Source organism: Apium graveolens, chromosome 3 (assembly GCF_009905375.1).
Source record: "Apium graveolens cultivar Ventura chromosome 3, ASM990537v1, whole genome shotgun sequence".
NCBI lineage: Eukaryota > Viridiplantae > Streptophyta > Magnoliopsida > Apiales > Apiaceae > Apium > Apium graveolens.
The window spans coordinates 221,578,894-221,606,374 of record NC_133649.1 but is presented as its reverse complement, the minus strand read 5'-3'; the positions used below and the strand labels follow the sequence as shown (position 1 = coordinate 221,606,374).

The 27,481-nt window shown below is 36.6% G+C and overlaps 2 protein-coding genes across 7 annotated transcripts; one reads left to right on the top strand and one right to left on the bottom strand.

Annotated features, from left to right (window-relative positions):
* The first annotated feature begins 537 nt into the window (after nt 1–537).
* On the top strand, nt 538–19,688 carry LOC141713115 (uncharacterized). Of its 6 annotated transcripts, none has more exons than XR_012571810.1 (8): nt 538–693; nt 800–867; nt 3,415–3,518; nt 7,062–7,107; nt 7,191–7,279; nt 17,599–17,661; nt 19,386–19,488; nt 19,592–19,688. XR_012571810.1 is itself a non-coding variant. In XM_074516368.1 (7 exons), exons 1-6 carry the CDS (start codon nt 625–627, stop codon nt 17,646–17,648), a joined length of 426 nt encoding a protein of 141 aa, XP_074372469.1. In that variant the 5' UTR covers nt 538–624; the 3' UTR covers nt 17,649–17,661; nt 19,386–19,623. The 6 variants fall into 6 exon arrangements, 4 of the variants coding, with proteins under 4 accessions (XP_074372469.1, XP_074372470.1, XP_074372471.1 ...); XR_012571811.1 differs by having other exon boundaries at nt 17,599–17,679; XM_074516368.1 differs by having other exon boundaries at nt 19,386–19,623.
* A 5,361-nt stretch (nt 19,689–25,049) lies between these two features.
* Nucleotides 25,050–26,267, bottom strand: LOC141714834 (uncharacterized). Its single transcript, XM_074518330.1, has 3 exons — nt 25,682–26,267; nt 25,469–25,587; nt 25,050–25,379 (listed from the first exon to the last, which is right to left on the bottom strand). Exons 1-3 carry the CDS (start codon nt 26,265–26,267, stop codon nt 25,050–25,052), a joined length of 1,035 nt encoding a protein of 344 aa, XP_074374431.1.
* Nucleotides 26,268–27,481: the final 1,214 nt, after the last annotated feature.

Genomic DNA, 27,481 nt, shown 5'->3' with positions numbered 1-27,481 from the left:
TTAGAGGCGCAATGATTATCTTATATGCTGGTGTTAATAATTTGACAAATATTAATATGATGTCAGAAAAAGATGGGGCCGGTTTTAATATTCTGGTTGTATTTTCAATTTTCTTTTTGAAAAAAATATGTTTATATAAGTAAGGGTAATTCGGTAAATTTAATATGTACCAAAAAACAAGTATCGTACCAAAATTTTTAATATTTCGTCTTTTGTATAATATAGTAATAGATAGATATGAGATCTAGTGTTGTAAATATTGGGGATTAATCGGAGTAAAAATCAGATATATTTTAATATTAAAAATTATAATAATTATATTAGTTAATTATCAACATATATAAATATAATAAATTATATAATTATTAATATTTAAATAAAATAGGACACAGAATTTCGGGTAAATAATATATTTTTGGATATTCATTAGTTTTATAAGCTATGTTAAGATGAATAATAATAGATAATAAATAATAAATAACAGTAATAATAATATAATTGTAAATCGTAATAAAGTAAGAAACATGAGACTAAGACACGTGGCATAAACTGGGAGTATATGGTATAGTTGTGTGTTGTTAACCTTGCCCCCCTCGATTTGCATTGGAGTTTTTGTTTGCAACAATGGCTGCCCCCAATTCCCAATTCCCAGTCGGGTCCGGATCCAAAAACCCGACTATCGTCCCCAAAAAGGTTTACTATTTCCACCATATATACATACTATATTTGTTTAACTGTATGTAATTTTGTGTCTCTCTCTAGGGTTTTTAGTTTTACCCTTTTTCTTTTGATTTTACAGGAAGCTGAAGAGCTAGATGCTTATAGTATTGAGCGTGAAAGATTAGCTGTTGAATGCAAAGCCATCAAGTATTTTTTTTTATTTTCAGTTTTATTACTTTTATTATCCCTATGTTTGTTATTTTCAGTTATTTTTGTGTTTTGTATATCATGTCATAAAATGCGAAATCTTAAGTGTTTGATATTAGGAAGCAGGAATTCTTTACTTACTCGCCCCACTGTGCCCTGGATTGTTCGGTGCGCGGGGAATATTGGATTTTCTTCTCTCACCCACAAGTGAGAGAAGGTGAATGTAGATTCTTAAATACTTAATTGGTTAACCATGTAAAATGCATATGCATTAGTTGTGTTTTTAAGTAACAGAGATGTATATAATTATTAAAGATATACAACTTATTTAGTTGACTAGTTAGTTTAATTTAAACAGAATCCTGATGTATATATAGTATGTATATATAATATTTTTAAGATATCAATATTTGTCGAATTCCCCCCCACCCGAATCCCCATATTTTTAGATTTGCTTAATTTCCATATTCACATATACGGCGCCCCCGATTTGATATCCTAGAGTGACAAAGTTTGACCATGTGATGAAATTGGGAGATCTAAATGGGCTAATAAATTGGATTCTGCTTCATATCTCTCAAGTGTCAGAACCCTGTAGCTTGTCACCATACTCAGATAAGAATGCCGAATGTTTAGTCTGAGTGAGATGGTGGGAAAAATTAAGTCCCGAGGTTGATTTGAAAAGTCTATTACCTGAAAGATATTTTAATTTGGCAATGTTATATCAACAATTTTTAGTTATTATCTTTGAGTTTCAGCATTAATTACTCTTTACCGTAATTTCATAAATAAGTTCTTATATATGTGTGTGTGTGTATGTGTGTCTGTATTGAATAATACCCAGTTCGCTTCTATTGGTTCTTCTTGTATATATATATCATGCTTTTTTCTAAAAGGTGGACATCTAGTTGATGATAGAGTTTTTTGGTAGTTTGGAAATTTTGTGGTACCCTTATACTTTAAGTTCTCTATTTGCAATGCGCTTTTGTTATTAAAATGTTAGAGAAACGTTAAAAAGTACCTAAACAACCATCATATCATATTCTAACTAATACTTTTCACCGTGACAAACAATTATGAGGAAGTAACAAAAGATTATGCATAATGATAGGGAATCTCTTGTTGTAACAAAAGCCAGTAGTATAATGGTATCATAGAGAATATCCCTTATTATCCCTGATGATCTAGGAAGTAGGGATTCGTCACTTAGTGAGTGACACTGGGAACTGAATCAGCAGAGTAAGTACACTGTGTGCTGTACCCCGTATTGTGAGGTTAAGATGTGCAAAGGTTCCGGAGAGGGGCGTGGTAATTTTATGGAGGCTGATTTTCAAGCTCTAATTCTCAGTTGAAACACACGTACTTCTGTCCGTGAGGCATCTTCGGTAAACATTGTACGCTGGCTCTTGACCGACACTTTCTTCAACAACTCTTTCGCAATGTTGTCATTGGCTCTTTCTCTGATGATTGTATTTTTCCACCTGACGACTGTCAGCACTCATTCTTGTATTGTATTTGTAGATGTCAATCTGCAGATGTGTACTTATTTGTATGTATGTCTGTGTATGTATATAATATTTTGGGGTAATGGTACACAGTAAATACACTAGAATAAAGTAAATTGTCACCATTAATCACAAATTTTACGAAAAAATAATAACTTACATAATGTTAACATCCAAAGATAACAGGAAGTATAAGTAACATTATAAAAATGTCAGTGATGAAGATAATGTTCTATAATTGTAAAGATTCGGAGTTATTTAGCTCATTTTCCGACCCCTTTCTCTTCATCATCTTCATTTATCAAAGAAGATGCCCCATGAGTTGCATTTGTTTGAAACACTAAAAATAGGTATTTTTTCTTTTACCTTTCTTTTATGGGCATTTTGTGTTTCCACTAATATAAGTGCTTTTTGCGCTTCTTATCCTTTTTAACGCTTAAGCGCGCTTCACCCATGATTTTTACAGTTTGAGAATTACATTAAACCGCACACCTTGTGCCGACAATGGCTAAGGGAGTATAATAATGGAAGTGTTCAATATTATGTCTTTAAATTATTAAGAATGATTATCTTATGTTTGAATGCAGCTCTTGGTGCTGTTAATAAATTGAATATGCAATATATATTTTTAATTTTTTATATATTTTTCTATTATTTCCATGTCCCCCACACTTAAATTCCAATATTTTAGGATTTTCCGAATTCCCGTATCGATTCCGCGCACTTGCACCGGTGCTCATGCTTCTTGTACTATACCTCTCATTAGCTCGTGTTCCTAGAAATGCTGGAGCTTTTTGAGGGAAAAGACATCCAGAATTTAAAGCGTTAACTTATACTTTTGTCATATTAAATGCCAACTGTTACAATAAGTTTTGTGCTCCCTTTGGATGTGAAGGAACTTGAGAAATTAGGATAATGTTTAGATGCCAAGCATAATGGTTAAAAGACTAGGTTTTACCATAGCTAAACATTCCTGTAATTTGTAGCTTGCATAATTCTTCTGATTGTTAAACACTAAATGATAACATGTATTTTGGTTCAGGGAAAAGTATCTGAAGGAGGCAGCCATACGCTTCAAAAAGTATGAAACTGACATGAGGCAAGAGTTGCTTGAAACTTATTTTTCGGATAAAGATATTTTTGGAGGTAATCCTATCACAAAGAAGATGCTATAAGGGGTTTAGCTTTTTATGAAACTTTTTCTTCCAATGGAAAAACTTGCTGCATTTGCTACTGCTAATGTTCTTACTGAACTCTTTGTTTCTATATTATTATGGTTCCTTTATCATAAATGCATTTTGACGAGCGACACTGGTAGACTATCTACTCTAATCTTTATTATGGTATATGCATTTCCTGTTTAGGAGGTTTTATGTTTCTGATGTGATTTACTATGGTGTCTTATATGTGATCGATCACTTTAAGAAATTTATTAATGTTATTAGTCTACTGTCAGAAAGTATTAAGCAGCCGTTATGCAAGACAAAAGATTAAAAGTTTTGTTGGTAGTTTCATTTTTCTGTCTTTAGTTTGGTCATATAGAGTTAATGAGTTATATACACACACTGCTTATCCGAGTGATAAGCCCTAGTACCAACTCTCTTAGTTTGGTTGGTCCGTCTTTAGTTTGGTCACATAGAGTCGTATAAAAACACTGCTTATCCCGTATTATGTTTCTGCCCTGTCTGTCTTTCTACCATTGGCCATTACGGCTCCCTACAACTAAAAAAATGCGACATCCCTCTTCAGGCCAGGTCAATAACACCTATCCTCAATAATAGCAATGGTCTTATCTCAACCAACGTGAATAGCTAGACTCCGGATATAACTCTTTCACGAGATAATAAATAAATATGTGCTAGGGATGCACAAGCGGACCCCTCGAAACAAGTACCCATCATGAATGCAATACACTCTCGGAGGTGAGGAACTAGGGTAGTTCTAGAAACTACCATATATATCTCCAAAATCTCAAGATGAAGGGTCATCCTGGATTATACATGTGCAACTCCTAATACACTACCTCTACACTCAAACTGTTAAGGATAATGGATAAGTGTATCAGCGATCTTGTCTCGAAACATTCGCAAAATTTTAGAATCATGACCGAACCAATAATTAATTGTGCAGTTTTCATTAGGAGATGTTTGCAATTTTTGGTTTTTACGGCTCGGCTTTTGCTTTTTCCTAGAATCAAGTGGTAGTTTTAAATCATGACACTTATGGAAAAAAATAAAAAATAGTTTCGGCCTAAAATAAGTGGTTCTGGACTACTTGAGTCATATTGGAAAGATTGTTGAAGCCAGTACATACAGGCATACTTTGGCATAAACAAGTAGAGATTGAGACTAATACCTAGTTTGATGATTTTTGATGTGAATTGTGCTTCATTCGAGACGATTCAAACACAAATTTAAGGTGCTGATCTGTAAACAGAGTAGGAATCGAAGATATTGTCGTTGGATCGTTTGCTTTAAGAGTATCCCTGGTGTCGAGACACTTGCCACCCGGAAAACTGTGCATCTGACCTGTTCTCCAAAATAAGCACGCAGAAAATTACAAATACTGGTCTGGTGCCTCTTTCCCGTCCCAGCCCACTACTTGTGAAAGCTGACCTTTGCACATGTAATCTAAGTTTTTACTCGAGTGTCGCCTGCTACCTGAGGCATATTGGAGAGATTGTTAAAGCTAGTAAGTATTGGCATACTTTGGCATACTCAAGTAGAGATTGAGGCTAATACCTAGTTTGCGTATGATTCTTGATATGAATCGTGCTTCATTCGAGACGATTCAAACACAAATTTAAGGTTTAAACATGCTGATCTGTAAACAGAGTAGGAATCGAAAATATTGTGGTTGGATCGTTTGCTTTAAGATCATCCCTGGCGCGGGGACTCTTACAACCCAGAAAACTGTGCATCTGACCTGTTCTCCAAAATAAGCACGGAGAAAATTACAAATACTGGTTCAGTGCCTCTTTCCTGTCCCAGCCCACTACTTGTGAAAGCTGACCTTTGCACATGTAATCTTATTTTATTTATTTGAATTACGGATAATTACGTAATTTGTATGATGATTTGATTAAAAAATAGTTTACATTTTTTATGTAATTATATTATAAATAAACTTTAAACTTGTTTTAGATGGCTTTGTATTTTTATTCTTGAATGATTAGTCATAATCAGTGCAGAAAAGTTACAGTAACATTTTTAAACAAAATATTGTATTTTTTTTGAATTTATAGTATATGTGTATGTCAATTAACTTAAATGATATAATAAATATGTATTATGTTGAAAGTGTTTATATCTAATATTAATTTAAATGAAAGTGGTAATAAAAAGGTAGCCTTGCGCCTTGGTGAAAGATGACCACTTGCTACTTTATGATAGTTTGCATGTCAATAGGTCAGAAAAAAGAGGTAAGTCTTATGCACTGTGGATGCTCTAATACCAGTCAGTAATTAGTCGGGAACTAGGTTTCCTGACTTCTTCCAATCAGTAATCAGAACCTATGAGATACTAGCGTAAGCAAGGAGAGATATATTATTCGAAAGGGAAGTAATTGGCAGGTATTGAGATCTGAGTAAGTAGTCAGATTGATTGCTACCAGAGAAAAAGCAAGGATGAATATTTGATGGTACATTAGATCAGTGTTACCCGGTTCACGGGTCGACCCATGGATCCGTGAACTGGGTCGCTCGTACCGGAACACGTACACGGGTCGAAGTCGACCCGGATCGCCATGGGTCGCGTACCAATTCGTGGTTTCTGGCGAACCCGTCTATATAATTCCGGCGGCCATAAAAGTGGAAAGAGGCAAGCAATTGACTGTTGGGTTGTTCAATTAGTGTATTATATGATTGATAATTGTTTTATTTGAAGTTAAACAATACAGATATACACACGGTTGTGTGTAGATATGATGTGTTGAAGAAGACGAAGTGGGGGGTGGGTGGGCCTCAGGAGTGGTCGAGTATTGGGCCTGGGAAAAGGACAATTTGAATGGGACAATGATATTTAACAGTTTGTGACCATATTAAATGAACATATGAATTATGAGTGTCCATAGTAGTTTCTTCAAAAAAAAAATGAATGTCCATAGTAGTAATTTTTATTATCAATGGGTCAGCTGCTCACCAACAACGTCCACGTCTTATTATTAGTCTGCATTGCACTTCATCAACATTCAGACATTTTAATTTCAAAAAAAATAATATTTGCAAATTATTAATTTATAAAATTAATTAATTTTAATTGTTACAAATATTAATATTAATATTTTTCTTCAAATTTAACTATTAAAACAAAAATATATATAATAGTAGCTGAAATATATATAATTTTTATGAAATATTTTTGATAAAAAAGGGATCCTCAAGTCGATCCGCGAACCCGATTCACTTAAACTAACGTCCCACGTACCCGTATACCCGATCGACCCGCGATCCGTGCAACACTACATTAGATATCCTTTTCCTAGAATACCACATACCACTGATATGCTCATGATGTATACAAATACTTGTGGGACATTATAAATTTCTGAGTTTGGAAACCTACTCGGTCTCTGGCAGATTGCTAGGTATATAAACTTGGAAAGTAAACATGGCAAAATTAAAATGCTTGAATAGTGTCATGGATTTTAACTTGCAAATCATGCATTTCAACTAAATTATGAATTTTTCAGGTAAAATATATAAGGAATCTGGAGTAGACGGGGTGAAGGCAGGCAGGTTCGAAAGTAAATCATATGTTACTTTACCATTGTTAGAAATTGGATATATACTTAAATAATATGGTAGTAATAATTTTATAGGTGTGCTGGCACAGAATCATACGCAGACCCAGTGGCTCTTCTCAAGAAGAAGGAAGCCCCTGCCAAATTCGCGGAAAATACCTCAACTGGTAAAGGAAAGCAAGTAATGTGGATTGGCTGATCCATTCTCCTCTTATTTAAATAACATATTTTCTTTGATGTCGAAGTTCTATATATGTAGCCATGCAAGCAAATATGTTCTTAGGTTTTATCTTTACATGGCATATGTTAATTGTTGGCACTTGAAATTGTGAAAGCTTGGGGTTCTTTGACGTCGCTTAACATTAAGAAATCAGGTTTATGCTAAAAGTTAAAACTTTGAACAAAGTTTTTTGGTCATGTAGATCTGTAGAAAGGATATCTATATTTATTTTGTAAGGACGCGTGAACCAATTGTGTCTACTAAATAAACATGTTTGCCTTAGAAAATAAACTACCATGCTGGCTTGATTAGAGTGGATGTGCAGGTTTCTGTAATAAACTACTACTGATATTGCATTCAGAGTTTAATTCTCAAAATAAACAGACTAGTTTGATAATCTCAGATGCAAAAGAGAACTGATGAAACCTTAAGAAAGTGCATAACGTTCGAGAGGTTCTCTTTCTCCAACACTAAATAATAAAATAACCAATTATCTCCATGCCTTCATTTCCCCACAATTTTCCTCTTTATTCTTCTTTCCGTCTTTTACTTCTTTGCCCTTTTCTTTACTTTGTAATTCCTGATTTGCCCTTGTCACATGTCCGGACCTTTTTACCCCTTTAATGCTTCCTTGCATATATGATTAATTGTTGGGGTCTTGCACCATTCGTTACAGTTTTTAAATTAGAATTGCAACTAGCATCCATATCTGGGTGTGAGGTCAATTTAGGGTGACCTTTTTTTTGAGTTTAATAAACATTGTTTATTAAGTATTTAGATCACAAGAACTAGTTTTTGAGGTTTCTAGGCTCATTAGCACGCGTCCTACCATTTCTTTCTTGGCTGCTTGCCTCAAGTTCCTCAAAATATTCATGCTTCAAGGCCCATCCCTCTCTAATCATCATCAAAGAGGTGAGTCTCATATGCATGTTATCCTTTCGTTTTGTTACCACATTCTGATACTTGACTTATCAGTGTTGCTATCCTAGGATTAATCCCCGTTTACATATTCTGTAAATTTTATAAAATACTGCTGTAACATCTCCTCTGAAGAGGCACAAGAGGAAATACTGATAGTGCAATGAAATCTGGTTATGCAATAGAATTTGCAACATATAATTTCTGAGGTGGAAGATGTGTATATGACAAGTTGAATGGATCGAATTGCTGACTTTTATTTTTGCGTGTGAAAGGTTTGAATCAATTATGAGCAGAGAAGGCGGTTTCTGCCAGCCGTTTAGTCCTAACGACAATTGCAAGTTTGGAGCTGATTTATGTACCTGTAAATTCAATGTCTAATCAAAATTATTGGTGATGCTTTGATACCATGAACACATAAATGTTGTTTGATATCTTGAAGAATATCATGAATATAGGTAGATGGGACAATCTAACGGATAAAGAGTCAATCTATGATAGAGTGATAGAGTCATTGGGGTTTTTGTTTAATGGATTCTTTTTCGAAGATTTAATTGTTGGGTCATAACATAGATAGTGTTATGGATAAAAACTTAGGGTGTATTAACTGCTGTATTTATTACCAAGGTTCGGGAGCTCAAGGCCTTTAATGGCTGCTCTCGTATTTTGTAGCTTAACCCCGTCTTTAAGAGATGCCTACGTATCTCTGTGAATTAGAGAATCAAGCCAAAAAACGTAGTTCTGAGTGATGGGGTAAGACCCCTTATATAGATGTTGAGAGTCCTTAAATTGGACTAGGTTTAGGAGACTTGTTGAACAAGTCTCAGAATTTGGATAGACTTTGAAGTCCTAGAATCAAGGAATCAGGCTCCTTGTGGGTGTAGGTGCCCTCAAGGTTATCTTTTATAGATTTATATCACTGATTGAACTCATTTAATGAGATGTTAATCTTCCCTATTTATTAATTACAAAATTAATAAGTAATCAGGGCTTCGGGCCTCGTTAATCGAGCTTCGTTATTGGACCGTATCAGGTCTAATTAATTCAACATTAATTATATTTCTAGGCTAATTTTAGGCCCGTATCATTTGCCCCCCAGCTTCTGGGAAATCGTAAAAAATTTCGCAGAAGTTAAGTTCATTTGTTCCGTTAGAGGGTATCGTTTTTACGTAAAGTGTGGAGCGACCTACACATTTACAACGATTCGCCTTTTTTAGAACCTCCCTATTACTTTCCTTACCTTATTCCTTCTTTTTAGGAATTTTTTGGTATTTTTCAGGAATCTTCCCTTAATTTCTGAGATTTTTCCCTGTCAAAATCCTAGGCGCTGGTTACCCCCGCCTGGGAAGCATCCATTGTACCACGCCTAGGAATCATGTCTCCTAAGCGTGGTTGAGTTTCAACCCTTCCATAATCCTAGGCGTGGGTTACCCCGCCTAGGAAGCAGGCGTGGAACCCCCTGACCCCGCCTAGGAAGCAGGCGTGGAACCCCCGCCTAGGAAGCAGGCGTAGAACCCCCGCCTAGGAAGCATGCATTGTTCCACGCCTAGGAATCATGTCTCCTAGGCGTGGTATATATCTTCATACCCTCAATATATCCTAGGCGTGGGTCACCCCCGTCTAGGAGACACCTTATGAACCACGCCTAGGAATCATGTCTCCTAGACGTGGTTTGGCTTTCAAGCCTCAATACTTCCTAGGCGTGAGTAACCCCCGCCTAGGAGACACCTTATCAACAACGTTTACGAATTATGTCCCTTAGGCGTGGTTTGGTACCTTAATTTATACCCTATGATTTTTTTCATAAATCTGGGGTAAGTAAAGTTATGTTTTTGATTTTTTAGTAAATAATGTTCTAGAATTCTCTTGAGTATAGTAGAAAGTTCTAAATTCGAATTTTCAAAGTTAAAAACGCCCGGGCTTCCCGCCCTTGGTGACTTGATAGGCCCATTTCTTTTAGGCCCATTGTCGGTTGAGAACCCAGTATTCCTTCTCTTTAACGCCCTCTTCTTTGTTACCTTCCGCGTCTTGAGGTATAGTATCTTCCTGCCCCCCGACTTCTTGGTTGTGATGGTACATTCAACTACGAAGTCGTCCAAAGCCTGAGCTTTTATCGCCGCTCGTGGTTTATACTTTATGTCAAATTTTCCCAACTCAATAGGCCATTTAATCAGCCTTTCATTAGCTTTAAGACTGTGAATATTGTTTCTTAAAGGTTGATTCGTTAGCACTTCAATTTTATGAGCCTGGAAGTAAGAACGCAACTTCCTTGAGGCCATCACCAGGGCTAGAGCAAATTTTTCAATAGTCGAATAATTCAACTCGGCTCCGTGCAAGATTTTACTGACATAATATATGGGTTTCTGGACTTTAAGTTCCTTCTTAACCAATACAGCGCTCAAGGCATTTTCTGAAACAGCCAAATATAGGTACAAAACCTCATTCAGAGCTGGCTTGGCCAACAACGGGGCTTGAACCATATACTTCTTTAATCGCTCAAAAAGCTGCAACTCTTCCAGTGAGTTTCTAAACGTCCTTTATGGAACGCGGCGGTTCCATATCCAGAATAGCCTTTATTTATCAGGATTGGCCTCGATTCCTCTCTTGGAGACCATCAGTCCCAAAAACTTTCCAGACCCCACTCCGAAAGCACACTTTGCAGGATTTAGCATCATTTTGTGATATCTCAGGACCTCAAAAACTTCCCTCAAATGGGTTATGTGCTCAATCTTCACTAGACTCTTGACTAACATGTCATCGACATAAACTTCCATAGTCTTGCCAATAAGGTCCTTGAAAATCTTATTTACCAACCTTTGATAGGTGGCTCCTGCATTCTTGAGACCAAACGCCATAACAAGATAACAAAAAACACCAAAGTCAATAATTAATGATACCTTTGGGATGTCATCCTTATGCATATTGATCTGATTGTATCCACTGAATCCATCCATGAAGCTCAGCATCTCATGACCAGCAGTAGCATCTATCAATGTGTCTATCCTTGGCAACGGGAAACAGTCCTTTGGGCATGCGTCATTCAGGTCGGTGAAATCCACACTCATTCTCCATTTTTCATTAGCCTTCTTTACCATCACAGGGTTTGCTAACGATTCCGGAAACTGTATCTCCTCAATGAAACCAGCCTCTAAGAGTTTCTCTACTTCTTGCTTAATAGCTTCCTGCCTTTCTGGAGCAAAACTTCTTTTCTTTTGTTTCACAGTCTTCAGATTTGGATCTACGTTCAGCTTGTGAGTGATCAGTTCAGGATCTATGCCAGGCATATCAGCTGCTGACCATGCAAATACATCACTATTTTCTTGTAAAAACTTCACCAACTTTCCTCCAAGGGGCTCCTCTAGTGATGCTCCAATGAAAGTTACTTTCTCAGGATCCTCGGGAGCCAAAGGAATCAGAACCAAATCTTCGGTTGGCTTCCCTCTTTTCTCATCGTTTTCACGAATATCCAGGTCTTCAATAGGCAGAACCTGCTTCCCAACTCAATCTGCCCTAAGAGAGGCCACATAACAACTCCTTGCCATCTTTTAATCTCCTCTCTCTTCTCCAATCCCATTCCGGGTGGGAAACTTCATCACTGAATGGTAAGAAAAAGGGACTGCCTTAAAAGCATGTATTTTCGTTCTTCCCATGATTGCATTGTAAGTTGATCCAGCCTTTACCACCACGAAGTGTAATATCTGTGTTGCTTGTCTTGGTTCCTGACCTATGATCATTGGCAACTTAATTATCTCTTCCACGAGGCATTCCACTCCAGCAAATCATAAATCGGCATATCAGTTGGGGTTAATTGAGAATTATTATAACCCATCCTTATGAAGGTATCATGAAGCAAAATGTCCACCAATGCACCATTGTCTACAAGGACCCTCTTCACTAGGCTGTTCCCTATTATTGGTTTTATGACCAGAGAATCGTCATATGGAAATTTAACACCTTCCAAATCAGAATCATCGAATGTCATGGTGACTCCTGTCCTAGCCCTCTTCGGGGCTTCCCCGACAATATGCATAACTTCTCTAGTATAGGCTTTCCTCGAGTTTCTGGATGAGCCCGCAACAGTTGGTCCTCCAAAAATCGTATTAATCACCGGTCCTCGGAGTCGTGGTCCTCCAAAGATTGCATTTATCACCGGTCCCCTGGGCTAGGGATTTCGCCCCTGATCGTCTTGATCCCTCCTACGATCATCGAAATTCTTTCTTCCATTGTTATTTCTATCTCCTCCATCTCCAGTATACTTGCTCATCCTTCCTTTTGGAATGAGGAACTCTATTTCATCCTTCAATTGTCTACACTTATCGGTGTTATGACCAGCATCCTTATGAAATCTGCAATATTTGCTCTTATCTAGCTTGGTAGGATCAACCTTCAGGGGTTTAGGCCAACGAACATCTCTATCTTTCTCGATTTCCATCAAGATCTGGCTTCTAGGAGCGTTCAACTAAGCATATTCAGTGAACTTTTGTCCAGGTCCTCACTTCTTCGGGGTTGAATCAGTGTGTTGCTCAGTTCTAGGATACTTGTCCTAAACAATATATTCCAGATCAGTTTTTCGCTTCTTGCCACCAGCAGGCTCGTTATTCACTACCGTCTTCCTCATGCTTTCCTCCACTTTGATGTACTTCCCAGCCCTGTCTTGGAGCTTTAACATGCTTTCAGGGGGGCGCTTGGCTAATGACATCTTGAAGAACTCGTCTCTAGTTCCTTGCTGCAGTGCTATCATAGTTACCTTGTCATCAAGATCTGGGACCTTCAAAGCTTCCTTGGTGAAACGATTCAGATAGTCTCTCAAGGACTCTTTTGCTCCTTGCACAATGCTCATGAGGGATGCTGAACTTTTCTCATGCACTCTCCCACTGATGAATTGCTTAATAAAAGTTTGACTTAGTTATCTGAAGGATCCAATAAAATTCGGAGGCAAACGGCTATACCATCTTTGAGCCATTCCCGACAGGGTTTGAGGAAAGGCCCGACACTTAATAGCGTCGTTCACGGGCTGCAGCAACAGTGCATTAGAGAATGTCCTGACGTGGTTAGCGGGATCTCCAGTGCCATCATAAGCTTTGATGGTGGGCATCTTAAACTTTCTTGAGATATGGGCATTCATTATCTCTTCAGTAAATGGTGGTGTGGGATCATCATGATCTCCTAGGGGCAGAAGATCACTTGGATCAGCCCTTGGGACAACATTCCTTCTTTGCAGCGGACCATCCAGGTCTATGATTGGAGGAGGATTTCTCCTCCTCGGAGGTAGTGGGGGTCTTTGGGTCTGATGCACCTCCAGGTCACGCTTCAGCCTTTGGATCTCAGCCTCGTGAGCCCTGATTCTTTCCTGCACTTCTTGGGGATTAGTCCCTCGGGTGCTTCTAGGACGCTGATTACCATCAGGCATCGGCTCTTTACCAGCACGCCTCCTCCTTGTAGCCACATCATCATCCGAAGATTCAGGGTCTCTCTCAGTATAAGGTCCAGAGAATTCTTGATCCTCCGGAATAGGAGTCAAACCACGTATATATGGGGGCGTCTGCCCTTGTGCTTCGCTTTGATTTGCATGTCCACTTCCTCCAACCTCGGTGTATAGGGGGGTTAGTGGTCACAACAGTGGAATATTTATACCCAACGGGTCGAGGATTCATAAGAGCATGTAGCTGCTGAAATTGAGAATTCGTCCCTTGAGAAGCCGTGGGATTCGTCCCTTGTAGAGCCGGGGGATTCGTCCCTTATGGCTGAGGCTCGGTTGCCCCTATCGGGGTTCCTCCTTGGGTAGAGGCATAGGACGAGTGTGGGGGTATCTCCATCGTTGACGAAATCGTTTGAGTTGTTCCAGCTATTGTTCCTTCAGGGGTGTTGTTTCCACTCCGTGTTCTCGCCATGGTTGTTATGCTTTCCCACAGACGGCGCCAAATGTTATGGATAAAAACTTAGGGTGTATTAACTGTTGTATTTATTACTAAGTTTCGGGAGCTCAAGGCCTTTAATGACTGTTCTCGTGTTTCGTTGCTTAACTTTGCCTTTACGAGATGCCTACGTATCTCTGTGAATTTGAGAATTAAGCCAAAAAACGTAGTTCTGAGTGATGGGGTAAGACCCCTTATATAAATGTTGGGAGTCCTTGAATTGGAATAGGGTTAGGAGACTTGTTGAAAAAGTCTGAGACTTTGGATATACTTTGAAGTCCTGGAATCAAGGAATTAGACTCCTTGTGGGTGTAGATGCCCTCAAGTCTATCTTTTATAGATTTATATCACTGATTGAACTCATTTAATGAGCTGTTAATCTTTCCTATTTATTAATTACGAAATTAATAAGTAATTAGGGATTCGGGCCTCGTTAATTGGGCTTCGTTATTGGACCGTATCAGGTCTAATTAATTTAACATTAATTATATTTCTAGGCTAATTTTAGGCCCATATTAGATAGGAAGATGTTAGAGAGAAAAGCTAAGATATTCAGTGAGGTCTTTGGTTATCGAAGTAATTTGTAGAAGAGTTGGTGGTTTGGTAAATTTGGATGGGAAAATAGTAGACAGAAGCTAAGATACTGGGTGGTGTTGGGTACGTGGCCTATGAAATGAATATCCTTGTTCCAAAGATTTTTGGGAGCGTGAAGGAGCGGGTATATGTAGGCAAAACACATAAAATTGAGAAGGCAGTCCTTGAATCTACAAGGAAGTTTGTTGGGGGTTTTAGGGAGCTTGAAGCAGCGAGTATACGAAGGCTAAGAATTCTAAGTTTCTAATTCAGAGAAATTCTTCAACACATCAAATTTACAAGGAAATTCTCAAATCTACAAGAAAGTTGTTTGTAATCACAACAAAGATAAGCCAAGGAGGCTAGGGTTTAATAAAACTCAGTTTTTATTTAATAGTCAATAAATTCCATATAAAGTGTAGAGCAGGGTTGGGAAAAGCGCGCTTAGGCGCAAAGCGCACAGACGCGCAGTCAAAGCTCCTAGGAATGTATGAAGCTCATCAACTTCAAACAAGCGAGCGCTTATGCCCGCAAAGCGTAAAGCGCAAAAAAGCGTGAAGCGCTTTGAAAAGGGAAAAAAATATAATCGAAGATCATTTAGCACAAGTCAGGAAAAAAGTAAATTAGACAAAGATAATTATCTTGTCTTTTGCTGATAATGATAGATTAGGTTGGAGAGCATATGCAAAAGCTACCAGTGGTGGAGAGCCTCGGTATTTCAAGTCACAATTAAAATCAGCCTAAAAAATCTAAACAGTCAAAATCAACCGTATGCGTCGAGTTATGTGTTCTGGTAAATTTTGATTGGGACAACTTAAACAATTGAAGATGATTGGGACGAAGATTTTCAAGATGAAGATGAAGATGATAAATACAATCTGGGAGCATAGAGCTTATGCATAAATTTTAAATTTTGAATCTTGATATTAAAATTTAGGATTGCTTTTGCTTGAGAAGTCTAAGTTTATATATTATGAAGTATAAAGTATGTTATTTTTGCTTTAGAAGTGTGATTTAATATATTATGAACTGTCAGTCAATGTCTTAGTCACCTTTTTTATAGTGAATTTCATTACAACCTCCTGTAGTTCCACTATACTTTTTTAGTATAACCTACCCCTTTTACTTGCTTCTACCTCCATGACTTGAATTATTTACCTAGCAATTGTAGCATCCTTTTAATTTAGATTAGCGATTGGATGAAGGATTAGCATTTATGTGTAAACTCAAGTTCTTAGAATTATGATGTGAAGTAGGTTGAGATGAAATAATCAATGCGAGAATTTTCATCTCACCAAGCCAGTCTAGGGGGCCTTTAGCTATAGGTATTAGGTAAATTCATCACTTTGAGGAAAGTAATATCAGCTGTAAGTTATTTTCTGATTTGCTAAATGTGCGAACTTTACGTTAAGACTTAAGACTAAATTAGCAATTAGTTTCCTTGTACAGGAAAGATCTTTGGATTCCTTACAGAAGGGAAGATAATTGCAGAAAAGGGCTATATACTTGTGTGTAGGTCATTCTTTTCTTTGTGTCCAGGTCATTCCTATCGAAACTCACAGCTAATCTGGTAACCTTATAGATCAAACCATGTCGGAAACCATATTGGCTGATAAGTGATTTGCGGACACCACCTTTTGTAATCATATATATGTTCTAATTTTTTTTTGCACGGTCAGTCAATTCAGTTAATACTGCAACAATACGTACGCAGCCTAGGACTAGGTACACCCTGTATAGCCTCTATATTTTGTGTTCAACCGAATTCTGATTTTTCCACCCGTTACTTCTATCTAGCCTTTTAAAATAATGATATAACTTCTTATACATAAGAAAATATATTCCAAATTCTGTAAGGCAAGGGGAAACCCTTAAAATTCAATTACCGGAGAGCACCGCACCCCCCCCCCCCACACACATAATTTAAGGGACAGACCAAATATTTTTGTTTGTTAATAGATACATGGAACCGCAGTTTTTTTTGGTTAAGAAATTGGGTACAGGAGAGTTTGCAAGAGGTTGGAACTTTTGGACAGATATGTTTCGACACGTGTAACAATTCATCACAGGGATTCAACATATGTGACTATGTTTCAACATACTATACTGAATCTCTGTTGAATCTTACTTGTATATATGTGAATAGATATAAGTATATGATTGAATTTAGTAAATTGTATCTAACACAAACTATTCCTCTGGGTTGGTGTTACAAGATTCGCTAGTCATGCCATGGAATCGCGATCTGGAATCCTCGTCCTGGATCGTGATTCCATCTTGTCCTGGTCAAATGTGGAAAGGTATTCACTTTGCCAAATCTAGAAACCTTTGTTCCCTGGACTCGGCTAGAAGTGTCCAACATGGATATGTCTCCAAGTGTCACCATATTATTCTGAGAAAAACGATTAGTTTTTTAAGTAATTTTGAGACCTCGACGCATCTCATATTAGCATTATGTCATTAGGCTAACTTTTTTAAGAAAAAAATAACAGCCCAAAAAAGGTTTTCGTGTTTTTGTTTTAACAAAGTTTCTATTAGAACCAACCCCAATTTTAACCCTACGCCGGTGGTGATGTCAGCAATTTGATAGCAAGTATCCACGAAAAGACAGTAAAGTATATACATTTTTGCTTCCCGACCTCCCTAATAAATGCTGCATTTTCTTAAATTATAGCTATTTTAAGTAATATAGTGTATCTTGTGTTGAACTTTCCCCAAGGCTTTATAGATGTAATAACACTTCATTTTTGGGCTTGCTAGACTTGGCAACTTCCACACTACATCAGACAGTTCTTGAATTTTGCAAATTTTCAGCTGACATCAGATTTTGATTAACATATTCTTGATTGTATCCCAACAGGGCAAGCAACTAATGGATTTTCTGACATCCTGAAGAACGACTTGTCGTGATCGTGTCCCTTGAGTAAGTTCATTATTCCAGGTAGCATTTAATTATCAGATTTAACACATATGAACATCTATTACGTTAGCAGGAGATTTTGTTTTTTTTGCTAAACTGAGATTTTACTGATTTACCAACAAGGAAGCAAATCATGGATTTTAGGAGAATAGAAACTTGCATATTTCCTTAATTCAAAATAGCTCTTACAGTTTTCGTCACTATGTTACTCGGACTTGGCTAGAAGTGTCCGACGTGGAGATGTGTCCAATTATCGGACTCGTAACATTTTGAATAATATACATGTTTTTGACCTAAAATAAGTGTTCAAGTCCGAGTGTCCATGTCCGAGTATCGAAATAAAAAACATTTTTTTTTATATTCTGAAATAGTGTATTCTTTGTTTTCTCATGTTCTTGTAACTTCTTTATCGTCTTCTTTTTGTGCTTCCAAATGTGTTCTTGTATGTACTCATGGCTGGTAGTTGTCTTCATTTGTTTTGATAAATGTAATTTTGTGCTGTGATTTTTGTTTGTAATTTTTTAGTTATGATTGTTGTGTGCAACTTCTCATTTCTCAATCATGGCATGTTTTGATTTTTTGGTTATGGCTTTTGAGAATGATATCTTGGTCATGGCATGTTGTGATTTTTCTCATGATTTTTGGGTCATGGTATTTCACAGGTTACACGTGTGACCTCCCTAAAGAAGAGAGATCTGATTGGTTTTTTATATTAAAAGTAAAAGATAATAAAAAAGATGGAGGCTACATTGAAATAGAATGTAGATTTGTTTTTTTATATGAATTATCTTTGAACATGAAGGTGGCTTTATATAGAGACTAAAAATATTATAAATCTCCTTGTAATTCAAAACTAATTGAAAGAAAATACGCAAGTACTTGGTCTACGTTGGCCGAATTTTTAAAAATCTAAAATCTAAAATTTAAAATATTTAATATATTTGCGACAGAAATGAGATTAGAGGATGATTGACATTAAATGTGTAGATAGATTACTGTAATGCTCTTTATGTTCTTCTACCACATCCTAAATACACCACATAAATCTTTGATTTGTTCTGATGCATTATTTTGGTGTTGAAATTCTGATCGAATGTGATAACGTTGGAAGTAGTATCCCAGTTTAGTCCTGATACTTGGTGGTAAAATTTTCAAGGAAATAAATTCTTGTGGCCGATCTCTGTTGGTCTTTGATTGGAAGTTTATAGCCTATAATATTTATAAAACTTTTAGCCACAGTAAATATAAAATACATAGGAGTTATAAATGCAGTGAAAGGATAGAAATTTGTCATCTGCTTTACTGAAGTAACCGTTGCCCCTCACTCAACTAGTCACGTTGATGCTATTATGTCTGGAATTTTAAGTTTTCTTGCAAGATTTGAAAACTACAGTAAACACTAAACCTAGCTATACTTAACTGGTCTGCATGCCTTATTTGCTATTTACACTTAAGAAAGCTCACATCTTTTCTTGTATAATATTTTGAGTATGTTGGATGTCAGTAGGATACATCAGACACAAAGAGTCGCTCTTGACACCCCACTATCACTGTTGGTCCATAGCTATCAAATGAAGCTCACTAAGTTCACACACAGTGCTTGACACTATGCTGGGTTACCTAATTCTCTAATTAGATATCTTGAAACTCAACAACATGACGTACAATATCTTCAACGGTTTTCAGAATATATTGGTGTTGGTTATTAACATGTGTTTCTCTGACAGGCTTCATAATGTTCCAAGGCAGCTGATGTATACTTACTTTGGTAACCATATAAGCAGCTTGCCCGATGAGGTTGAGGGATTGAAGGTGCTGCAATTAGTCGATGTAATAACAGCCACATTTTCGAAACTTTTCTTATCGTATTATAATTATAGTTGAACTTGCAAAAAACTTGTGTATTAAAAGGTTAATTATATTTTGCTTACAGGTTTCTGATATTAAGTTATGTTGGCTTTTCAAGCATGCGAGATCTAGGCCTTTTATTGTTTTTGGCTATAAATGCATTTTGTTCTTGTTTACAGTAATGTTTCTGGCAAGGGTTTTAAACTTTAAACTTTGGATTCATGTATGGAAAATAACTAGAATAAACTCTAAGATTCCCCTCTAAACTAATCATCATTTAAACTTCCAAAATGCCATGGTTGTAGATGCATGTTACAAAATAACTCAGTATTATTAAAGGCATGTTCCGCCTTATGTGTATTTAATTTCTAATAGCTTAATGCCCGTGCTATACACGGGATGCTTTGAGTTTATTTTTATTATAATAATAATTTTAAATTTGAATAAATTATGAATTGATATTTAAAAGATAACGTTGATTTTCATTAATTAATTTAGCCATCTCTCATTAAATTTAATGTTTTGTTTTAGTTTTAAAATTAGTAATATGTTTTTTTTACACTCAGTAACTTTACCAACTAAATAAAACTAATTTTTGATTTCATAGTAAACTCGCAAACGAAATATTTACAAGCCTCATTTAATTGATGTAAGGTGTTAAAATTAATAATGTTTTCAATTTTAGTTTAATATTACTTAAAAATAAGGTTACTTCAAATATCTATGAAATGACAAATTTGTAATGTGTTTAAGTTTTATTTTAAATTTTAACTTTACAAATTTGTAATGTGATTTAGTTTTATTTTAGATTTTAACTTATTACGACATTTTAATATCTTATCTTTAATTTCTTATTTTACAATTTTTTGGTTTAAATTTAGGCTTATTAACCTTTTGGCCACTGAAGTTTATGTGTTTGTACCTATCAGCCCCCGAATTCTGTGGGCGTACCCATAAAACCCCAAGGTATGTACTTACATACCTTTTAGCCCCTAACCCGATATTATAATAAAAACGTTACAATCGGATGGGCAAACCTGTCTTTTCACATCAAACCTGTGATGTTTCATGTTTCATATACTCTTTCAACCCTAAACATTGCCCCTAATACAAAATTGAGAAATTTGAGAGCTGTTATTGGAAATCATCGGCGATTAGGAACTCTCAGTCGTGGAATTCAATGGCGGGTAGTGATGAGAGCTCTGGAGGTACTTCTCTTTCTCTTATATTGTGTTTTAGTTGTGTGTATTGGTTATTTGTGATCCGTTTTTTTATGTATCGATTATTAATGTTTAAGTTTTAAACTTTGATTATTAATGTATCGATGTATGTTTAAGCTTGAATTTTGATAACCCAGTTGTTGTTTGTTTAAAATGGGATGCATGTTTTGATTTGTTTAAAATATGAGGTATAACATTTTTTCCTGTATTGAAGGTAAGGATATTATTAGTATGTCTTTGTTTCATGGGGGAAAGTTAAAGAGATTGTCCAGGACTGAATATGTGGGGGGAAAAGTTACTGTTTATCATTTCCGGGACCTTAATGAAGTTACTTTGGATAATCTGAGATGGTGGACTAAGGCATTAGGTTATGGGGGGCATAGTTCTCTGTATTATAGGCTGCCTAGGAGAGATTTGGAAGTTGGGTTAGTGTTAATACAAACTTAGCGTGATGTGAATTGTATGAGATCATATACCTTAGATAATGATAACAAAATAGATGTTTATATTCATCATTCCAATGAGGATGAATTAGTAGGAATTGAAGATGAAAATGTTAATGGGAGTGAAGGAGATGCTAGCAATGATGTAGGAGATTGGAGTGATGAAATTGATAATTATGACTTTGTGGATAGTGATTACTCCATGACAGATGATGACATGCTGTTTACTAACAATATTGATGAAGAAGTGGAATGGGTAGGTAGACTTAGGCAGGGACTTGGCCTTAGTAAGGAAATAGTGGTAGAGAGGGAGTCTGAAAGTGAGGGAGACAGTGATGATCTTCAGAGCTTGCAAGGCAATGACGGTGATGAAGATAATCAAACTCAGAGAAGAAGAAAAGTTTTTCCAGTGTACAAAGAGATAGATGATCCTAAATGGAGAGTTGGTTTGGTATTCAAAAATCACACAGAAGCTAGAGGCAATTATGAAGCATTCTGCTAGTGAGGGTGGGATGATCAAGTTTGTGAAAAGTGACAGAAGGAGGGTTAGGGCTGTGTGCAAACCACCATGTCCTTGGATATTAGTTGCTTCACTCAACTTTGACAAAAGCATGCAAATTAAAAAAGTGGGACCAGGTACAATTTTTAACTGTTACAATGCACCTTTTAATACATTATTTTCTTTGTTTATTAGTGTATTCAATCCCATTTGCAGACCATACATGTGCCAGAGAGCAAGTTGGGTTGCCCCTAATAAATTCTGGGTATTTAGCTAAAAAATACCTTCGAGAGTTCAGAATCAATCCCAACTGGCCAATTAAGGCCTTTGGCAAGACTGTCTTGAAAGATTTGCAGATTGAGTTCAAGGACCACATTTTGAGAAAAGCTAGGAGAAAGTGCATGAGGATCATTAATGGCACCCTTGAGGAACAGTTTGAGAAACTGTGGGATTATAAATCTGAGTTACTCAAGAGAAATCCTAACTCCACTATTGAGATTGAGTTAGACCCAGGTACTACTTCTTCATTTGTTCAATTATTAATTTTTTTAGATTAAGTGGAGTTTAATACAAGATCTATGTATTGATTCCATTTCTGCAGTTAATGACAGGACCTTCAGAAGGATGTATATTTGCTTAGGTAGGTTGAAACATGGATTTAAGCTTGGTTGCAGGAAGGTTAGTTGCTATGTGCTGTAGGAGTAGATGGTAATAATTGTATGTACCCTCTAGCATATGTCTTGGTTGAAGCTGAGAGACTGGATTCTTGGAGGTGGTTCTTGGCCTTAGTTGCTACAGATTTAGACATAGGTTCTGGGGAGCGTTGGACATTTATTAGTGACAGACAGAAGGGATTGTTGAATGTAGTAGATGAAATGTTACCCTTGGCTGAGCATAGGTATTGTGTTAGGCATATGCATAACAACTTCAAGGGTAAGTTTGGAGGTAGAGCCTTGAAAGATAGATTGTGGAGTTGTGCTAGGGCTTCAAATGTGGAAGCATTTGAAAGATAGATTGTGGAGTTGTGCTAGGGCTTCAAATGTGGAAGCATTTGAAACCAACATGAACTACATGAAAGAGGAGAGTGAGGATGCTTGGAAGTGGTTGACAGAAGTCCCTTTCCATCACTGGAGTAAAGCTCATTTCAGGATTGACAGCAAGTGTGACATTCTATTGAATAACATGTGTGAAAGTTTCAATAGGTGCATACTTAGGGCTAGAGAGCAGGGTGTTTTAGTCATGCTAGAGATGATAAGGGAGTATCTCACGAGGAGGTTGCTGAACAAGAGGGATGAAATAGAAGGTTGGGGTCCAAATAAGCTAACACCTAAGACATTGAAGCTTCTTGATAAATACAAGAAATAGAGTGGAGGTTGCTACTCCACTTATGCAGGATATAATGAATTTGAGGTCACAACTGTAAATGGATCTAAGTATGCATTCCACATTGGTGACAGAACATGTGGATCCAGGAGATGGGACCTTAGTGGCATACCATGTCACCATGCCATAAGTTGCATAAATAGGTTGGGAAAAATGTGGAGGATTATGTGGATCCAGTTTATTCAGTGGAGAGGTATGAGAAAACATATTCCGAAATTATTTTCCCTATGAATGGACACAGTTCCTGGGAAAAGCACAATATTTTTATGAGACCCCCCACAGTGGAGAAGCAACCAGGAAGGCCAATAAAGAAGAGAAGGCTTGAGATGCCAAATATCATTGAGAAAAAACATAATGGAGTTAGAATTTTGAGCAGGACCCCTCAAACAAGTGTGAGGTAATGAATGAAAAACTCTTGCAAATCTGAAGTTCTTATTTGTTTGCACATTATGTATACTAACTTCTATTTGAACATTTTTAGGTGTGGTGAGTGTCACCAAGTGGGACATAACAGGAGGACATGTCCCAAACTACATCCTCAAACTGAAGCTCCAATTGAACCTAACCCCTTGGTTGATGTAAATCCAACTGATGAAGAAGAAATTCAAGAAACCTACAATCAAATTGAAGGCAGAGGACTTGATGAGCACAATGAGATGCTCTTGGATTTTCCTGATGAAGGGCCAGCAATGACACAACCAAGCCAAACTGTAGATGATGAGGATGATGCACCTATAGCTGTTGCTGCAAGAAGGATTCAAAAATTGAAAGTCAGAAGGTTAGGACTAACAAATACTATTGACTCCCCTATCATGGTTGCTGCTAGGAAAATTCAACTGAAACAAAAGCAGAAGGGTGGCACAGAAAAGGTCATGGATCCAACTGTGAAGAATGTAACAGACAGGGGTAAGGGTATAATGCTTGAGAGTGAAGAGGAGGCCACCAGAAAGAAGATTAAAAAAGAAATGCAAGACAAGATTGATCAAGGGAGGAAACCTGTTGAGAGGTTGAATATTGGAGGAAATAATCTTAAAAGAAAAACCCCAGCTGCTGTTGCTACAGATTTGGCACCAAGAAGGAGTAATAGGTTGTACATCAAAACAACCTTTGGGAGGTTTAAAAATACAGAAGACACTCCAGTTTGTCTTGATGAGGATCCATCTACAAAGGTTAACACACCATTTGAGCATAACTCATACACTGGTCCAATGAAATTTGAGAAACAGGTACCACCAGTGAAGCAATACAAAACAATTGTTGAAAAAACAGAACTCAAATCTGCACCTTTTTTATCTCATGGTAGAAGTGTAATCACACCTGGAGCTCTGGCAAAAGCACTACAAAAGATAAAGAATGACAAAAAAGCAGCAGGCCCTTCAGCAACTAAGGAAAAAAAAGGATCCATGAGGAACCTATATTATTGGAAATCTATGTAATGTTATGCACTTTGTTTTGCAGTTCAGACTTTATTTTTCTTTGAACTTGTTAAATTCTAAATCAATTTGTGCTTTTGAACTTGTTAAATTATGTAGTAGTGGCAGTGTTACAGAAATCGCTTATCGGATAAAATCGGTGAAGGGACCTTATAGCGATTTATCGGAAATCGGGGATTTATCGGAATGATAAATCGGTGAGAAATCGGAAGTAATTTATTATTTATTTTTAAATTTGTGTGAGGAAGTATAAAAAATGTTTAAGATTTTAGCAAACTTCTGAATGAAAATATAGCTCTTACAAAAAAGAATCAACTGCAAAACCATAACTTTAGTTATCTGCATTAGTCAACTGCAAAAATATAAACCTAATTAAATACATTAAGTCATTCAACCACATTTACATTGAAAATATTTACAGGTAAAAGTACATCCCTCCTAATATTTTATATCCAGAGCACCATAAAAAATTGTGCTTTTTCTATACTATGAATCCCTTGTGGAATTCTAAAACTAATAATAGCAAATACGCAACCCAAAAGGTGAAACCAGGTAGTCAAAAGTGTTACCAGCGTTCATTATGTATATCACCAAACATATGATCATCATTAAAGAACGGTTCCTCGTCTTCAGAAAGAAAATCATCTTCATCAAGTTCTCTAATTGGATCATTACTGATGTTTGTTTCATTGCAGGTGATTGTAGAACCTTCAGACTCATCATCATCGCCACCATCCACAATCCACTCTTGAGCCATCCGAGCATCATTTGCTAATAATGGATCACAATTTTCCTTCAATTTTTTATTTTTGTTAAGAAGCTTAGAATTAAACTTGACATATACAAGATCATTCAATCTCTCTGAATCCAGCCTATTCCTCTTTTTAGTATGAATCTAGCAATAAAAGATAGAATTTAAAAATCTGAGGACCTTATATTGTAAGTGAGCATAAATACAATAACAATAATTTAACAATTACAAACCCCTTCAAAGGTGCTCCAATTCCTCTCGCATCCTGAAGAACTTGTGGTCAGACCAAGTATTTTCATTGTCATTTTTTGTAAATTTGGTGCCTCAGATCCATAATTAGACCACCAAGCAACTATCATGGCAAAGAATAATTAAAACTGATGAATTTTACTTTACCATAAATGGAGTCAATTAAGTGAAAGATGGCATATATTTAAAGTTATTACCTGGATTAAAATCGTCATTATTCTTAATTCTTCCCGAAATGGCTAACTTTTTTGAAAATATACCTTTCATTGCCTTATACTTGTGTAACTCAATATTAGAGACCACATTTTGAATTTGAAAATCATCAGGGAAGAAGGCCTCGACACAAGTTATGAACGCTCCCATGCAATTAGAATCATTTTTCGCTTCATCATCTCTATAATAGTAGTAAGGGTTCAAGAGATATCCAGTCAAATGCAATGGCCCGTCAAGTCGATCTTTAATCCTTGAATCAACGATGTACATAATAGGATTATATGTTTCTTTTACATCTTTACATATTGTAATGACTTCTTTCTTAGCATCTTTAATTTGACCATAAATGAAACCCATTGACGGTCTCAAATCACCATCCACGAGTCTTAGCAGCTTAACTAACGGCTTAAAAACTTCTACACAAAATGAGAGATTGGTCCAGAAAGATTGGCTAACTATAGTATTATACGCTGCTATTCCCTTTGGTTGAGTAGCATACTTACAACCACTCCATTCAGTAGAAAGAAACATATATTTTAAATTTTCCTGCTTTTCTAACATACTTTGCATCGTAAGGAAAGAACTTGCAAACCTGGTAACACCTGGCCTCACAATATCCCTTTTTTTGTAAACTTTCTCATCAACGCCAAAGTTTTATGATGTGCATAAATATATACAGTTAAAGACTTTGCCTGGTCAACCACAGCCTTAAAATTTGGAACTTTACCTGCATAAAGTTGGTTTAAAGTATATTGGTTAGTAAACTAATTAGCAAGTACAGTAGGTTAAAATGCGAGAAAAATTAAAGATTTACCAATTGCTTCCAGGACAAGGTTAATTGTATGAGCAGCACATGCCGTCCAAAATATGTTTGGTCTCTTTTGCTTCAAGAGTCTAGCTGCATCAAAGTTATTGGTAGCATTGTCAGTCACAACTTGTATCACAGCTTTACTTCCAACATTTTCAATCCACTTGTCTACGTAGTCAAATATAAACTTTCCTGTATGTGCCTCCAATGAACATTCAACTGATGATAAAAAAGTAGTTCCAATCTTGCAATTAACGCACAAGTTCATTATACTTCATCTTTTTCTGTCGGACCACGCATCAGTCATAACGGAACATCCCCCATCCTTCCATTCATCCTCCTGTGCCTTCATTTTTTCTTTTGTACTATTAACAGCTTGCTTTAACAGAGGTTCCCTCAACTGATATTCAGTTGCTGGTATGTACCCAGGACCAAATTGTCCTACAGCCTCAACAAACTTACGAAAACCATCATTGTTAATTGCATTAAATGGAATCCCAGATTCGTAAACCCATTGAGCTAGATATGTTGCACCTCGTTCGTTCTACTCTTGAACAATGCCTCATTAATATGTTGTTGTCTTTTTTTGTCAGATGAGGATATTGCTCTTGTATATTGATCAATTGGACCTAGTGGGTGTGGTTTCTTGCTCATACCGTCTATGTCAACACAATCATCAAACTCATTGCTATTCATTGTGATATTAACATCTTTCCTGATTTCTTCACTTGTCTTCCTTTTGTTTTCTTTGGTGATCTTAATCTCCTCTAATGCTCGTTTACATTTTAGTTGGTCTATCGGAGAAGATTTATCACATGATACTACATTCCCTTTAACACGAGCTATATGTTGCTTTAGGCGAAAAACACCTCCACTGAGTACTCTGCTACATAACTTGCATTTAACCCTCTGTGAATTTCCTGCTATAACCATTTCACCAAATTCCCATCCCATATCTTCAGAATTACACTTTAGT

Excerpts from the sequence above, each read along its gene's own strand:
- LOC141714834 (XM_074518330.1), bottom strand. The coding sequence starts at position 26,267 with ATGCAAAGTATGTTAGAAAAGCAGGAAAATTTAAAATATATGTTTCTT. Across the intron at positions 25,588-25,681 it reads TAATGACGATTTTAATCCAG|TTGCTTGGTGGTCTAATTAT; the intron begins GTAATAACTTTA and ends TTGCCATGATAG. Across the intron at positions 25,380-25,468 it reads ATTGGAGCACCTTTGAAGGG|ATTCATACTAAAAAGAGGAA; the intron begins GTTTGTAATTGT and ends TTTTATTGCTAG.
- LOC141713115 (XM_074516368.1), top strand. The coding sequence starts at position 625 with ATGGCTGCCCCCAATTCCCAATTCCCAGTCGGGTCCGGATCCAAAAAC. Across the intron at positions 694-799 it reads CGACTATCGTCCCCAAAAAG|GAAGCTGAAGAGCTAGATGC; the intron begins GTTTACTATTTC and ends TTGATTTTACAG. Across the intron at positions 7,108-7,190 it reads GACGGGGTGAAGGCAGGCAG|GTGTGCTGGCACAGAATCAT; the intron begins GTTCGAAAGTAA and ends ATAATTTTATAG.